At 38.3% G+C, this 17,360-nt stretch overlaps 2 protein-coding genes across 2 annotated transcripts; one reads left to right on the top strand and one right to left on the bottom strand.

Moving 5' to 3' along the window:
• Nucleotides 1–9,743: 9,743 nt before the first annotated feature.
• sst2 (somatostatin 2) lies at nt 9,744–10,205 on the top strand (the record flags this gene model as incomplete). The annotated part of the gene is made up of 2 exons (XM_081375318.1): nt 9,744–9,881; nt 10,014–10,205. 2 exons carry the CDS (start codon nt 9,744–9,746, stop codon nt 10,203–10,205), a joined length of 330 nt encoding a protein of 109 aa, XP_081231444.1.
• A 236-nt stretch (nt 10,206–10,441) lies between these two features.
• On the bottom strand, nt 10,442–17,360 carry cwc25 (CWC25 spliceosome associated protein homolog). The gene is made up of 9 exons (XM_081374044.1): nt 17,131–17,360; nt 16,703–16,875; nt 16,267–16,503; nt 15,846–15,915; nt 15,247–15,386; nt 15,040–15,109; nt 12,401–12,606; nt 12,036–12,200; nt 10,442–11,790 (listed from the first exon to the last, which is right to left on the bottom strand). Exons 1-9 carry the CDS (start codon nt 17,146–17,148, stop codon nt 11,676–11,678), a joined length of 1,194 nt encoding a protein of 397 aa, XP_081230170.1. The 5' UTR covers nt 17,149–17,360; the 3' UTR covers nt 10,442–11,675.

The raw sequence follows: 17,360 nt of genomic DNA, 5'->3' as shown, positions 1-17,360 counted from the left end.
CCTTTACCTGGATACACACAGTTCTCCCTCTACCTCAACTTCTCAGATCAGTTCAAGTAGTCATTCATTTGCACAAACAATGCAACAAACAAATGCAGCATTGCATTGCCAAAGTACTTGGATCTTGTAGTAAAATCCCCTCTCAATCCCCCTCTCTCATTCCTCCCTTTGACCTCCATGTTGGAAACTGATGCCTGTACAAAATGTGTTGCCTTGGAGACCGGTACTCACTGTAACTGGGTCACATTGGGTGAGAGGTCGCGAAGACTGTAGACTATCAGAGGTAAAGGTATTGTGTACCGGTTGCTAGTTTACAGGCGTTTTGGATTTGGGGGAGGAATAAAACTATTAAACAGCTGAAATTGCGTTTGAGATCCAGTATGAAACAGATGGTCCATTTTATCTTCCTCATAGTAGACAAAGAGCTTGAGAAAGCTGATCCAAGGTTCGAGGTTAAGGGGAGCAAATAACCGAGGTAGCACTTGGTCTGCAGTCTAAAAAAAACATGGAGGTTCTGATATAGTGTAGCCTGTTTGTTTGTATGTGTGCCAAGCTATGCTGAATGCAGATCAAAAATAAAGATGATTGTTTGAAATTCACTCTCTTGTGGCCAGAGGGTGCCGTTTGGAAATGTAACAATGTACAATCTCTTTGTATGTAAAATGTGCACTGTGACGGGTAGAAAGCCTATGTCCTTTGTCTTATTGCACTGAGTGTTCTCTTATCTGTACAGAAATGTTTGAAAAAAGTATGCTGATTGTCACAAGAGGCTTTTCAAGATGAAACAATAAATATAAACCTCAAACTTCTGTGATGTACTGAGTCTCTTTTTTCTTGCATCAGCAAATCTTGATCAAAATGATGCCAATTACGTATGCTTACTAGGACTAGATGTTAGAATCCCCTGATAATCAGCAAGTGCTGTTGTTGTTGATGTCCTCTTGGGTAGGGTTGGATTGGGGGATGATCGCCTGGTGCCTCCAGTATGACACATCATCAGTTGTACACCCCGGCCTTATTGGGTGTTTCGGCCTTTTATCACAATACACCCTCACCCGAGGCTGGCCCACCACAGGCTGATCAGACCTGGGTGTGTGTCGCACCGGAGGCTCCATGAGGTCACTTGGCAGCCCATATCGTCTCCTTCCGCTTCAGCCACAACCAGTGACTGCTTCTTTCGTCAGCAGTTGCAAGGTCTTTGATGGTCTTCCGCTGAGCCTGTCCTCTGATTCCAACCTCCTTTAGTAGCCTTGTGATGGAACCAGCTACAAAGCCCCTGCAGCCCACTTCCACTGGACGCACGTTTACCTTCCAGCCCCGGCCCTCTGCTTTGGCAGCCACATCTGCATATCGCAACCTCTTCCTTTCAAATGCCTCATCGATGGCTTCCTCCCATGGGACTGTCAGTTCCACTATGAACATGACACATCGGCAGCATTTGGACCAAAGGACCAATGTCTGGGTGCAGGTTGGTCACTGCTATTTCAGGTGGGAAGGTGAGCCTCTGATTTAAGACAGTAATATGGTATTCAAAGAACATTCTTTGTGAACATACTTTTATTGGCTCAGTAAGATAGAGTCACTATTCAGTATTTGTGTACAGTGCAAAATGGACTTTTATTCGTACCTTTCTGCTGCCTTATGCTGTCACATTAGCTAAATTTAAAATTCCTATTGGAACGATTGAATTGAGCAATGGTAAATGTGACCTTTACAGACCACAGGTCAGAATAATTTCTAGTGAAGGCCTTGGACAATCAGACAAAATCTTTTCCTGCTGCTCCAGAGACTGCCTGGTCACAGCTACAGCTCAGGTGAAAAAATTGTTGCCCTGGTAGCAAAGATGGAAGTTTGGAATCTCTTTCTGACAATTCTTGAATAGATCAATGGAAATGCTTTCTTTAGATATTGCAGACTTCTTACAGTTTTTCTCAATTGCTTTGGCACATTTTTCGAAACAGTCTTAACATTCTCTAAACTGTGAGTGTAAATGTCACAACTGTTTGCAGGAACTTCAAAACTTTATAGCATGTCTGCAAAATGTAGTAACTCACCCAAAACATTTAATTCATGCTTCAAAACCTAGTTATTGTGTCAATAATTTGGCCAAGGCCACCAAAATCTAAAGTATTTTTGTCATTGTGTGAGCCACACTGGTCAAAATGTTTAGTTGTTTTTTCATCACAACAGTCAACCATGAAAATTAAGGGTTTAAACAAAAATCTCATATTTGTTGAGAAAAGTCAATAGTATGTAGAAAAAAGTCTATGAACATTTGTATTTTTAAAGTGTTTATTTTTGTACTTCATGTGTATATACACAATACAAGTGTATTTACTGTACATGCAAAGTAACAAGACAAGAGTAACAAGATTTCACTTTACCATTTCATATTTGTGTATTACCACAAATACACAAACAACAAATAACATTCATGGGAAAAAAAAACAAACAAACAAATTATTCTTGGTGGACATCTTGTCGCTCACGTTGGTCAGGCCAAAGATTTTCATCAACATCACATCTGATGTTTTCCATTGCCACACACCGTGGAAAAAATCTCCTTGAATGCCGCACCCATCCCCTGCAATGGTCAGCTGTGATGTCCTCACATGCAGCATTCATGGCATCCAACAAAGACATCTGATTTTGTGGTCTATGATCATACACTTTCCACCTCCATGCTGAAAAAAACTCTTCTATTGGATTTAGGAATGGAGAGTATGGTGGAAGGAATTCCACTGTTATCCTTTCATGTGCAGCAAACCAGTCCCTAACACTGTTGGTTCGGTGGAAGCTGACATTATCCCAGACAACAACATAATTAGGCAAATGTGGTCTAACTAAACCTCTTTCTTGTTCTGGAATCAGGTCTCTGTAAAGTGCATTTAGGAAGGCCAGGAGAAGTTGGGTATTATAGGGCCCAATGTGTGGAATATGTGTGCTCACACCGTTCTCTGAAATGGCAGCAGACATTGTAATATTGGCCCCACGTTGGCCTGGTGTGTCAATTGTGGCCCGGTGTCCAATGAGATTGCGACCACGTCTCCGGCCTTTGGACAGATTAAACCCAGCCTCGTCCACAAAAACAAGAATGTGGGTCGGTTCATGTACTTCTAACTCCATGATTCTCTATGGAGAAACACAGAAAAAAATGTAACAGTAAATGTATTTTCTTATGGGTTTCTGAAACTTACAGTAAAGTAATACAGGCATCTTAGAAAAACAGGGAAACTCACTAAGTGCACACCAATGGTTTACCTGGACATACTGGTACCGCAACGCCTTGACTCTTTCACTGTTCCTCTCAAATGGCACCTTATAGAGCTGTTTCATAGTCATCTGATGTCTTTTTAAAACTCTGTCTATGGTGGAAATGCTGACAGAATTTATATTTGCAAAGACATTATTATCATTTATGATTGCACTTTGGATCTCTCTTAGCCTGATGGAATTGTTGGCTATGACCATGTTGCAAATTTCTTGTTCTTGCAGTTGGTTAAATACTGCTGCTCTGCCACCAGCGCGAGGTTGTCGTGCAGTTCTATAGAATAAACAAATATAGACTTGCATTTACTTTTACAATATTGTTGTTTATACTGTAAAAATACTTTACATACTGTAAAAAAACAAACAAACAAACAAACATATTTACCTGTTTTCCCTACGAAAGGTTTGCACAATTGATGACACTGTGGACCTGTTTACATTAGGCTGTACTCTTCGACCAGCCTCTTCCATTGTAAAACCATGATTTATGACATGATCCACAAGTGTCCCAAAGCATTTGCAATTTGCTCAAATCAATAAGAAATTCCAATCTGATGTGAAAAAGAAGCGAATTGTTCAGAGATCTGAACTTAATGTTTTGGGAAATAAAAAAATCATTTGAGAACTGAGCCAAAGCAATTGAGAAAAACTGTATTAGTGTGGCCACAAGTCAAGTCAAGTCACCTTCATTTATATAACGCTTTTAACAATATTGTTTCAAAGCAGTGATAATAGGAAATTAAAGTAACAGAGATTGTTTTGGCTTTACAGCAGCTCTAGAATAAAGTTATTGCAGTTACTTTAGAACAAAGTTACTTTAAAAACGCGAACCTGTGAGAACGCTGATGGCGCGCACATGCGTATTACGTGTTTAGTCTATAGGTATGCGCATTTGAATATATATGTGTGCAGGCGTGTATTCCTATACTTTACAAACCAACCCTCAACAAACTACTTGTCTGGCCTTAAAATTTATAATACAGAATTTTTATTGCCTCCGCATAGCCACGCAAACCAGAATTATCCGAAAACATTTTATCTGTACAGAGGTAAAGGCAAGGCCTTCACAGGGGAGAGACTAGTTGACACTTCAGGACTGCGTTGTCATCGCGTCCAGGCGCAGGTCCTTCATCTGATGCTGGATACAGCCTGGATCCGGCGGACTGCGGTAAACCTCGGGATAAACAGAGAGACTAATATTAGCGTGTTGAAAAAGCTGTTTCCAAATTTACATGAACTGCATAAAAATAAAACAAACAAACAAAAAGCAAAGACATACTCAGCATTATGGAGGAGCCTATCCACATGGACACACTGGTGTTAATCTGGTGTTGGCTCTGCAATAGAGTCAGAGTCAGAGACTGCTGGCATATTTAAAAGCAGTCTAATTCCAATAGGAGACTGACATGAGTCTGGTCTAAGCAAACAAATATACTATAAAAATACCTTCATTTTGGGCATATTAACACTGAACATACACCCTACAGCAGTGTTTATTTAAGATTTGGCACCCTTTTGATGTATTACTGTAATTTGAATTAAATTGGCCACTATGCCCACTGGATGTTGAATTTGGATTGGAATGACAGGAGGAGTTGTGCTTTAGCATAACAATGGGTAACACTTTACAATAAGGTCTCTTTTGTTAAAGGTTGTATCAGCGATTTCAGGCCCAAAAAAGGCCCAATATAAATAGTGTTCCAACCAATCACCGACAGGGGGTGTGTGTTGTGAGGTTTTGTCCTCGTGCACGGCTGCACGCGAAGTCAGAGAACACGAGCGCAAAACCTCACAACACCCACCCCCTGTCAGTGATTGGTTGGAACACTATTTATTTTGGTTTTGAGTGGTTGGTGAACCCAACTGTTTTTGTGTGCAGATCTCAGAGCCTAGGCTGCCTACAGAGACGCGTTTTTTTGATGGCCTGCTTATGGGGTGGGCAGCTAGCGGATCGTTAGGAAAGATTAGATGAATGTGATCATTTATGTTTGGGCCTTTTTTGGGCCTGAAATCGCTGATACAACCTTTAACATTAGCTAGTATTGACGAACATAAACATACAATAAGCAATACGTTATTTACAGTATTTATTAATGTTTGTTAACGTTAGTTAATACAATTACTGTTGTTCATTGTTTATGTTAGTTCACAGTGCATTGACCAATGTTAACAAATACAAGATTTGATTTTAATAATGTATTAGTAAATGATGAAATTTACATAGAATCATTAAAAAAATTGTGGTCCTGATAGCAAAAATGGAAGTTTGGAATCTCTTTCTGGCAATTCTTGAATAGATCAATGGAAATGCTTCCTTTAGATATTGCAGACTTCTTATTAGTGTGGCCACAAGTCAAATCAAGTCAAGTCACCTTCATTTATATAACGCTTTTAATAATATAGATTGTTTCAAAGCAGCTTTACAGTGTTAATAGGAAATTACAGTAGCAGAGATTGTTTTGGCTTTACAGCAGCTCTAGAATAAAGTTATTGTCCAGTTAAAGTTAGTTTTGATTGATTCACTTCCTTCGATCATTAGTTATTAACTTAGGGGCCGCTAACACAACACCGTTTTAACAGAAAACCCTTAAGTTACCTCTACGCAAGCTTTAAAAACGCGAACCTGTGAGAACGCTGATGGTGTGCACATGCATATTTCGTGTTTAGTCTATAGGTATGTGCGTTTGAATATATATGTGCGCAGGCGTGTACTCCTACTTTACAAACCAACCCTCAACAAACTACTTGTCTGGCCTTAAAATTTATAATAAAGAATTTTTATTGCCTCCGCATAGCCACGCAAACCGGAATTATCCCGACAACGTTTTATCTGTACAGAAGTAAAGGGAAGGGAAGGAGGCCTTCACAGGGGAGAGACTAACACTTAAGGACTGCGTTGTCGTCGCAGGCGCAGGTCCTTCATCAGATCTGGATACAGCCTGGATGCGGCGGACTGCGGTAAACCTCGGGATAAACAGAGAGACTAATATTAGCGTAGGCGCCATTCTTCTAATGATGTGACAAGTACATCAGGATTTATAGGAAGTGTTCCCGGTACAATTTTAGGAAGAATGTTCCAGAGTTTTGGTGCTAAATAGGAGAAGGATCTACCGCCAGCAGTCAATTTTGATATTCTGGGTATTATCAACTGGCCGGAATTTTGAGATCGCAATAGACATGAAGCAATAATGCGTTAAGGGCTTGCTCAAGTACTGCGGAGCTAAACCATTTAGGTGCTTTGTAAGTGATCAGCAATATTTTAAAATTTATACAATGTTTGATAGGGAGCCAATGCAGTGTTGACAGACCCGGGCTAATATGGTCATACTTCCTGGTTCTGGTAAGAACTCGAGCTGCTGTGTTTTGGGCCAGCTGTAGTTTGTTTATTAAGCATGCAGTCAGTGCAACCACTCATAATATTAATTACAATAATCTAGCCTTGATGTCATGAACGCATGAACTAATTGTTCTGCATTTGTCAATCAGAGTTATTTTCTTGGCACACTTTGGGCCCCTTAGTACCAATTGATCATTGTTTAAACACCAGAGCCGACCTGAGTATTGTTGCTGATCATGTCCATTATGACCAGTGTTTCCATCTTTTGATGGCTACATCCAACAGGATAACATGCATGTCACAAAGCTCAAATAATCTCAAACTGGTTTCTTGAACATGATGAGTTCACTAAACTCAAATGGCCTCCACAGTGACTAACAGAGAGTTCAGATGAGCAAGTGGGGAAAGCAATGTGGACATCTAGTGGCTAACAGTACGCAGTGAGACGACAGATGTGATTGATAATAACTATATGCAAATAACAACCATTTTAATTTTGGCAATTTCATTTAAGTCATATTGAATATAAAAAGAGTGTTTGGTAATGACTGGTTACTATGAAATGCAATTAGCTAGTTGGTCTTAATAATAATAATAAACATTTATTTGTATAGCACTTTTCATAGAATGCAACTCAAAGTGCTTCACAAGTATAAAATCAAATAATACAATCACACAATGTAAATATAAACATATTTGAAAACAACTATAAAGATTTCGCATGTAAAATAAAGTAAATTGGCAACATAGTTTGACCTCAACATCAATATAAAATAAAATAGAACCTAAAACTGACTTACACACAGCTTTGTTATATTACAACACTATATTGTTATATCGATAAGCAACTTTAAAAAGATAGGTCTTAAACCTATTTTTAAAAATATGAATGCTAGTAGCCTCTTTTACTTCATCTGGTAGACAATTCCACATTTTTGTGAAATCTTTTGTGACATGTTCTTTCCCTGACAGCAAATATCTGTGGGAAATGTGGGGAGAAGTTGTTCACACTTCAACGTACTTTACAGCAGTTCTAAATTTGTTTGAGTTTGCTGAGAAAAAATGCAACTGAATTTTAAAAACAATACATTTCATCTTTCTGCAATGCATATTCAAGGGCAGTGAACAAATTACCATGTTGTTGGAGTTTGCTATATATTACTACAGCATCATATGTAATATCAGAAACATATGTTTAACTGCTTTGAAACTGAAATGAATCTAATTCATTAAATAGTAACTGTATTTGTGGTCAAAATGCGGAGAACTAAACAGACAACATTTAAAAGAAGATAGAAGATTTCTGAAATTGAGTGCATCTTTAGAGATTTTTAAATAAACCACATTAGAATGAGCTATATGCATATGAATGAGCTCCAGTTTTATAAATGTACTGCTATATTTTGAGGACATATTTTGTAGATAAAAAAAAAAAAAAAAAAAAAAAAAAAAAAATTACACCAAAGTAAAACATATTTTAAAGCAGTGGTTCTCCCACACCATATGTTATACATGCAACGTTTCATTCATGTCATATTACTGTAATACTGATAGACTATCAGTATTAATATAACATGATAAATATGATTCAGCTAGAACCTTTTTGTGCTTATTATACTGACTTTTTTTCTTCTTAATTTTATGTTTATGTGAGAATGTGAATTGTAGAGACCCCAAACTTACCCTTACGGAACAAAAATGTATTTCCATATATTTGAGATCAATATATTATATGGTTTAAATATACTGAAAAATATAATTCAAGCTGTATGTATTAATATATTGTGCTATGTATTACAATATATTGAATAATACATAAGGAATTGCCACTTGTCATATATTGAAAAATATATTTACAATATATTTACACTGTAAAATGTCATTAGATAACTGTACTTAGAAAACGTGGAAAAAGGAGGTTTTTCTATTGTTGCTAGTTGCTAATACAAAAACATAAGAGTGTTGTACTTAGGACTTAGGTTTCAATGAAAATAACAGCTATATAATCCCACTGTCATAGGTACAAAAATATGTTATTAATAAAAAAGAATGCTAAACACCGTCATGGCCTTATTTATGGCTGACTGTGGCAGGTGTGAAAATAAGCATACTTTAAAATCCTATGAGGTCAAAACAGCAATATTTCCAATATTTTGGAACAGAGCCTGTAGTGAGAGTCATTCAAGATCTTTCTTCCTCCTGTTATTCCATTTCGGTCAAATTTGTTCAGTTTACACTACTGTGTTTTTAGTGAAAACAAAAGATTCTATTCCAAATAAATGCTGTTCTTTTGAACTTTCTATTCATCAAAGAATCCTGAAAATTTTTTTTACACAACTGTTTTCAGCATTGATAATAATAATGAATGTTTTTTGAGCATCATATCCGCATAATAGAATGATTTCTGAAGGATCGTGTGACTGAAGACTGGAGTAATGATGCTTTAAATCAAATAAACTTGGTGAGCAGAAAGACTTCTTTTAAAAATATTAAAACTATTACTGATACAAAACTTCTGAATGGCTTCTGTGTGTTGATGAATAATTTTGTTCATACAAATATTTACACGTTTGAAATTTTAAAGCAGAAATAAAAGCTGCTGAATCTGAGGACGTTTCTTTCTTTTTTGCTGAGTATATACTGTGAACACAAGCAGAAAATGGTCAAATGTTTCATTAGAATGTATTTTTCCCAGATGTTGGAAAGAAGAACCTGTTTTAAAAAAAGTGTTCTTTGGCCCGTTTCCTAGTAACATCTATTTGCCATCATAGCCGTCAAGAATTTATGACCTAGGGAGGTCACTCTAGCAACAGATCAGTGTGATGGGGGCTAATAAGTGGTTTATTGGGGGTCTTCCTTCAGTTGAATGCACTCTGTTTAGACAGCAGGAAAACACAAATTAACAAAGATGGAAAACAAGATGTACCTGTAATTGAAGGTACCAGCTGGGACCAGTTTAATTTGTTAATATTTAAATTGTAAAACTTTTCAGTGCGTAACTAATTTCGACTCATTATGGGAGGAGGCACCAGTATAAAATACAGTCCAGATAAGCAAGGAACACACTAAGGGAGCACAGTCAAACAAAGAGGCTTGAACCAAGGCTGAACAACCCACATCCTTCAAGACAGCAGAGATGGCCTCCTCCCAACTTCACCTCAGTGTCTCCCTGCTCTGTTTGGCCATGACAGCAGGCATCATATCAGGCGGTCGATCCCACATGGTCTTGAACTCTGGGCTTCAGGCATCTCATGGCACTTCAGCTGATGAAGAGGTAAGCTTTGAAGGCCACACTCAACACCTCAATGCATTTGAATAAAAGTAATACACCATCTTGGAAGCACATATCGTTGTTTTAAGGCATAATAAAGTATTGCAACCTGAAAAAAATGCTTTAATTCTTCAGATGCCAGAGAGATACTCCCTTCCAGAGCTCCAGTGGTTGCTCAGTAACCCAGACCTAGCAGCCATCCAGTCTGACAGCCCATCTCTGGGATTACTACAGAATGGACTGGACCTAATGAGGAGAGACAATGGAGAAAAAGAGCGAAAGCCAGGCTGCAAGAACTACTTCTGGAAATCCAGAACAGCATGCTAACCACAGGCAGGCCAACGGGTCCAAGCCTGAGGCATCCACCACTATCGACACGCTGCCGATCACATGCTCATTCTCTTTCCTGAATCCACACTCGTCGTATGACATTCACTGTCTTAGACAGGAGTGAGTCTGAGTAATTGTAGCCATTATCTGTGAAGAGTGTTCCTTAATCTCAGTATTATCTTGCTCTGAAGCATTGACTGCTTGCAATAAACTGAATACAGCATCAAAAAAATGCTGGCCTGTGATATTTTATTTGCTGCTGGGTTTATATGTATTAGATATTACAAAGACAATCTAAGTTCTCAAACAATATATGTACACACACACATACACACCACAAAGGACAGACCACATCCAACAGGGGTATTTGTACATGCAAAAGGAAGCTGTCTGAAAGAGATGTCTGGGTATTGACCCAGATTGGATAACAAAAACAAAAAACATAAAATCACAGCTGCCCAACTTACTGCAGAATTAAATGTGCACCTTGAGCTCCACCGAGTCAATGTTCATGGTCGGGCTGCAAATGCCAAACCTTTGGTCCAATGGTGCCAGCAGTGGAAATCTTGTGCTTGTGAGCAGTGTCTACCTTCTCTTGTAATTCTCGGGAGAATTCCAGTGTGGAGAAGCCCAAGAGTGTTGCATGACCAAAGTGAATCACAGGGATGGATCAATGATGGTTTGGGTTGTAATATCATGGCATTCCCTTGGCCCACTACTTGTGATAGAAGGGTGCGTCAATGCCTGTGGGTTGTGCCGTGTATTAAAATAATACACACAGCGAGACAGAGTGGTTTGATGAACATGAAGTGAACATCTCCCATGGCACAGTCAGCAGATCTGAATATTATTGAGCAACTTTGAGGGTGGAGTGAGTCAGAAAATATTTTCCTCCATCAGCATCACGTAGTGACCTGGCCAATGTTCTGCAAGGGGATGTTTTTTTTTTTTTTTTTACATTAGTTTATTTGCACAAATATAAAATATATACAATAAAAACAAGAAAGTACAACCCATATGCTGTGCATGGAGAGGCTTATTTAAAGCCTCCACCTAAACAACAAAGAAAAGAAAAGAAAAACTAATTATGAAATTAAAGAGCTAAATTAAAATAACAAATATATAAATGTAAATGGATGCATCAAGTTAATTACAACATTCAAAATTCCTCTGACCACTGTTAGGGTCTGTCATTCCTTAGATGAACTGATTCTGTATTGGCCACAAAAGGAGGCCTGACACCATATAATAAATCATTGTGGTTTTCATAGACAATTGCCTAACGTGTGTGTCTCTGTGTGTGTGTCTGTGACCTACTGATGCTGATGACTGGAGAATGTTGGTTAAGTACATAGCCCTTTGCATTTTATTTACAAGCAAGAGCTTTAAAAAACCCGACAAAATTAACACAATCTTAAACCAGTAAAATACAAAAGACAGGTAAAAGTTAGCATTTTTATGTTCTCCTCATCTTCTCATGAAGTTCTTCTCCAGAGCAGCAGGGGTTCTCTGAATGGAGTGAATGTTTCTTTTCACACGGTCCTCCAGAGACGACGTGGCAGCACTCTCTAGCTTCATGTCACTGTAAACAGATTACACACACAAATTAATTAGTGAGCAATACATTATTATCCAAATCATTTCTTAATGCTAAAAGTGTCCATTTGCGTGTATGCTGGTGCAGAATTAAGATATTTCTGATTCCCACTTCTGTGCCAATTAACATAAACCATCAACTTTTCCATGGTGATCCAGAAGTTTGCTCCAAGTAAAACCACTGGGTGCAACAGTGTTAAGAATTCTGTTTTCAGTAATAAAAATACTGACTGTATGAAGCCAGCATGACGGTCCTGTTTGGCACTGTCTCTGGCTTTCTCCTGGTCCTCTTGTCGTTTGTATCTCTGCACATTATTTTCCCTTTCAATTTCTCTTTCGCGGGCAAAATCCATCATTTCCCTTCTCTTCTTCTCCAACTCTTCAGCTGAGAGGCGTCTGAGAGAAGGGGAAAATGTAGTTGCATGTTATGTGGCCAACAATACTGAAAGTCTTCTACAGTTAAAGAAACAAACGACATGTGATCATGTCAGAGGTTTAAAATGATAAGGCTCATGTTCAGAATTACTGACACAAACAAAACATTCATTCTTTATTAAATCTACTACATGATACAGCAACTCAAGGAAGTGTCATACTTGCTGTAATTGGTGTACTGTGGTCTTTGATGGCGGTCCCGGTGTCTCGGCGGGCTGGGGGCTTTGGGTTTAGGTCTTCGCTCTGACTCTCGAGAGGAAGGATTGTCCCGGTCTGCTTTGTGAGAAAACGGGGATCGACTCCTGTCTCTTGAATGATGATCTGTGTGGTTAGACGCTGAAGAGTGATGGGATCTGTTTTCTGGTAACTGAAACAAGGAAGAAAGGAGTACATTTCAAAGTTGGAGCGAAACGGAAGTTGAAAGTGAAACGGCTTCTCCAACAAGAAAACAAGCGGGACTTGATTTAGTCCATTGGGAATTGATTGAATCAGTCAACCATTGTGGTTAGCTATTGGTCGGTTCCTCGCGCCAGTAAACATGTCATCAGAGAAGATCGTTGCAATAGGGAGGGGAAGTTATTTAAAGATTATAAGGACACATGAATTAAAAAAATAACAATAATCAAATAAAATAAATAAATGATGTACATGGAACAGGGTTCCCACACCTTGGTTAAAGGGATGGTTCAGAGTAAAATGAACCTAGTGGCGCTTTTCCACTGCATGGTACGGTACGGCTCGGTTCGTTACAGCACACTTTGGCGCTTTTCCACTGCATGGTACGGTACGGTACGGCTCGCTTTAAATGGTACCACCTCTGTTGAGGTTCCAAGCATACCGTACCGATACTAAAATGTGACGTGAAAACACTGCAGATCACTGATTGGTCAGACAGAATCATCTCTACCAGCGTCATTGTATTTACAACACGAGACACTAAACCCGCTAGATTTAAATAGCCAGTAGACAACAGCCAACGCTGTAGCACCTGTTTTAAAAGAATTGGCTTAAAAAAAAATAAAAAAAATAAAAAGAGTATAAATTTCAAAAAAAGAAATGACTGAATCGTGGTCAGTGGACGAGGTGCAGACGTTCCTCTCGTTGGTTGCCGAGGAGTGAATGGGGAAACACGGAATGAAAAATTCGCATTTAATATGATGATGTCATGGTAGACGGCAACTATAGCGATCAGTCCCACCCACTTTGAAGCGGTACTAACTGCAGTGGAAAAGCAAACGAGCTAAAGCGAGCCGAACCAAGTCGAATCGTACCACGCAGTGGAAAAGCGAAGCGAGCCGAACCGTTCCGCGCCGAGTCGAACCGTACCAAGCCGAACCGAGCCGTACCATGCAGTGGAAAAGCACCATAGGGTCCTTTGCACCATGACCTCGAGCCAAACACCCCCCCAGAAGCCTTTTTTCCCTTGGTCGAACATTATTAAAGTTAGAGCTTATTTGGAGATATCAGCCGGATGACTTAGTGCAGGCACTAATGGATCCTAGGCTGTATCTCGTAAATTACCCCACTAATAATGCCCAAAATGGTACCAATGGTTCTACAGTAGTACTAATAGGTTCTGTACTCATAAAACGAGGCATTGGAAAGTTTGTAAGTCCATCAGGAGTTTATTTAAATAACACTTGCCTGATGGCTAATGCTACCGCTAACCCGCACGTCGAGGTCACTTAAGTGATTAGGTAAAAGCATGTAAAAGTCCTGGCAGAAAGCGATGTTGAAAGCAATAAAAAATATTGGATATACTGGCTTTCTGCCAGGACTTTTACGTGCTTTTCCCTAATCACTGAAGTGACCTCGACGTGCGGGTTAGCGGTAGCATTAGCCATCAGGCAAGTGTTATTTAAATAAACTCCTGATGTACTTACAAACTTTCCAAAAAAGTTTTTCCCCAGAAAAAAGGCTTCTCATGGTGCAAAGGACCCTAGGTTGATTTTACTCCGAACCATCCCTTTAACTTCAAGGACCTTTCAAGGACTTTCCAGGTCAAATTCAAGGACTTAATGTAAGAACACATTTCAAGTAAGAGCAAGGTTACATCGTGTTACCTTGTAAGATACATTGTTACAGTTTTCATGTGTCATTTTTCAATTTTTTTTGTGGCCATATGACAGAGATCTGATTTTCTATTTGTCATATTTCTGTTTTGCATAAAACTGAAGAATATATCCTATACTGTATTCTAAAATGATCTGATATTAACTTTTGCATGGATTTTATTGAAAAGAGCTTAGGCTCATGTAACCAGAAGTTTTAAGATATGAATATGCTTTTAAGTTTTTCTTGCCTCATGGGTTTACATTATCTTAACAAGCAAAGCAATTCAACATTACATAAAATAAAATAAAATATTTGGGCAACAGATTATCACAAATGTGTTATGTTTATTGAACACAATATACAGTTATTGACTGAACATATTTGGGTTAGTATGCATAGCCCATGAAGTGTTTCAAGGACCCGTGGGAACCCTGTTGGAAAAATCATTTATAATAAATAATATTCCATAAAAATAAATAAAAAAAGGTCAATTTTGATTGCAAAAATAAATATTTGATAAATATTACCAGATCAATGTTAAGCAATGGTGTAGGAACATCATAACTGACTGAAACTCAAAGTATTAAGTCATGCAGATCTAATAGGTACTCTAAGTGTCAGCATGACCTATTATGGCAATGCAGAATGCCAATGAATTGAATTAAATATTAAAATTAAATAAAAGTTAATAATAAAAATCCAAAAGAAATATGTCAGTGAGAAAGCCAGGGAGAAAATCACTTACTTGAAGCCCATAGCCTGATTTATGATGTCCATTAGAGGTTGTCACATGATCTGATCGTTCCTCTTTTGACCTGGTTGGCCAAACAGACACACATATTGTTAAAGAACTTATTTAAATTAAGAATGCTGTCTCCCAAACAAAGAACAAAGAGAGATTCATGCCAGTAAATAAAACAATTTACAAGCAGATTAAAAATGTAATTTGTACCTATGCTTCTGGTCCTCCTCATCAGAGCTTGAACTCCTTTTTCTGTGCTTTTTCTCCTTCCTCCTCTCTTTCTCCTCTCTTTTCTCCTTTTTGTCCTTCTTCCGTTTCTTCTTTTTCTCTTTCTCAAGATTGTGACGCAACTATAGGGGTAGAAAACAAAAATGTCACAGACCAGTGTTGTCATGGTTGAAACTCCATTCAAAATTCAACAAAAAATGCCTTTTAAATTCTAATTCATATATTGAATTTGAACTCAAGACAACAAAGAGAACACATTATTATTCAGTTAGAATTTTACTTTAAATAGAAAAGTTCACTTAGAGTTCACTTAAAAAAAGTTTGAAAAGAAAAACATTATATTTAATAAATGAACTTTTATCTTGTGGAGCAGAGTGAAATAACACTTAATTTCCCAGAATTGCATAAACTGATGAATTTCTTGGATTGTAATTAGGTAAATTCCTATTCTTGTCAATTAAACTTCCAGTGCAACTTCTTGTGATGTGTGACCAGCTAATGTCAAATTCCAAATAATTAATTAAAAGGGAGTTAACTCTTCAATTCTGACCACTAAATATCATACAAAATATACTACTCACCATCTTTTGGATTTCTTTCATTTTAACAGGATTTGTAAGAACTCCTCTCTTCTTCTCCTCCTCCCGTTTACTGAAAACAAACAGGGTATGTTTTATATACATAAAACTCATGTACTACTCACTCCCATATAAAGCTGGGAAGACTCAGAGCCAGGACATTTTTTTTAATATAACTCCGTTATATTATATTTTGTTTGGCTGAAAGAAGATAGCATAAGGGTGAGTAAATCATGTGGTAATTTTAACTAACCCTTTAATAAAAAAAGAAAACATGAAGCAATTTTACTTTTTGGTTTTGTCCCTGCTGTTCCGCAAATATACCGAACCGTGACTCCAAAACCAAGGTACGCACCAAACCGATATTTTTGTGTATCATTACAAGCCTTCTAGGTAAAAATAAAAATACACCATTCCAGCTTACCGGATCTCAAAAAGAGGGTCTTCTCTGATCTTAGCAGCCATATCATTAGTAGAGGCAGAACCTGTGGGGTTAAATATGGAGCCAGGCAGAAGGCCCGTCTCAGCCGACGGCCCGCTCTCAGGCTCCTCGTACTGCTGGGTGATCTGCTTGTCAATGGGGCGACCCATGAGGTATTCATCCCGAGAGATCTGTCCCGATGGACCCTGGTACATCCAGTCCAGACGGTCATCTTTCTTCCTGCAATAGTGAGGAATCTGATATTACATTACAGGCTACAGAAACCAGAGTTCATTGTTGTCATGTCTAATTATTGAATTGAATTTATTGAAAGGATAGCCCCTTGAGATGTAGCATCTCATTTTTGAGGTATAGATGTGTTATAATACATTTTTGTAATGAAATAGCATGGTGCTGGGGTTGACTGAATGTTACACACTTTACAGCGCCTGTCTCTTGCGCATATCGGGTCATCTCTTCTCGGGCTCGCTCATCTTTAAGCTCCTTTTGCAGTTCCTCGATCTTCTTCCTCTCAGCCTCATGTTTCTGCTCCGCTTTCCACACTCGCTCTATGTTCTTCAGAGTTTGCGGATGCCAACTCTTTTTCAAGTTCTGGTGAGATTCGCCGGTGATAAATAAAAGTAAGTCAGATTTAGGTAAAGACAAAAACATGTGGAGTGAATCTCTTTTATGAAAATGGACAGACTTTTTCAAATAGACTTCTTCGTTAAAATAATTGAGTTGGTGGTCATAAACAAACCGAATTAAACTAACACCGAATTAAACTAAGCCACGCAGATTATCATTAGCAACTGGCTTCTCGTGATTTAGCATAATTGCGCTACTGACAAAACAAATTGTACTTACAAGGTCACCACCTCCCATGTTGTTGAGGCTGTACTGATATTATATTATGTCAGAATTGATTATTTTAAACCCACAATCTTAATGTCGATAGCATACATCTACACTTCCATTTTTGTTGTGGAACGAAGCTCGAACGTACTTCCGGTTCAACCATACATTTGCAAAATAAAAGTCCTCATGACATTTAGAGCGCGCTTTTGATCCAGCTCAGACAGCTCACATCTCCAGTC

This window comes from Scardinius erythrophthalmus (genome assembly GCF_964197995.2).
Source record: "Scardinius erythrophthalmus genome assembly, chromosome: 9".
NCBI classification, from domain to species: domain Eukaryota; kingdom Metazoa; phylum Chordata; class Actinopteri; order Cypriniformes; family Leuciscidae; genus Scardinius; species Scardinius erythrophthalmus.
This window is presented reverse-complemented; position numbering and strand designations above follow the sequence as displayed.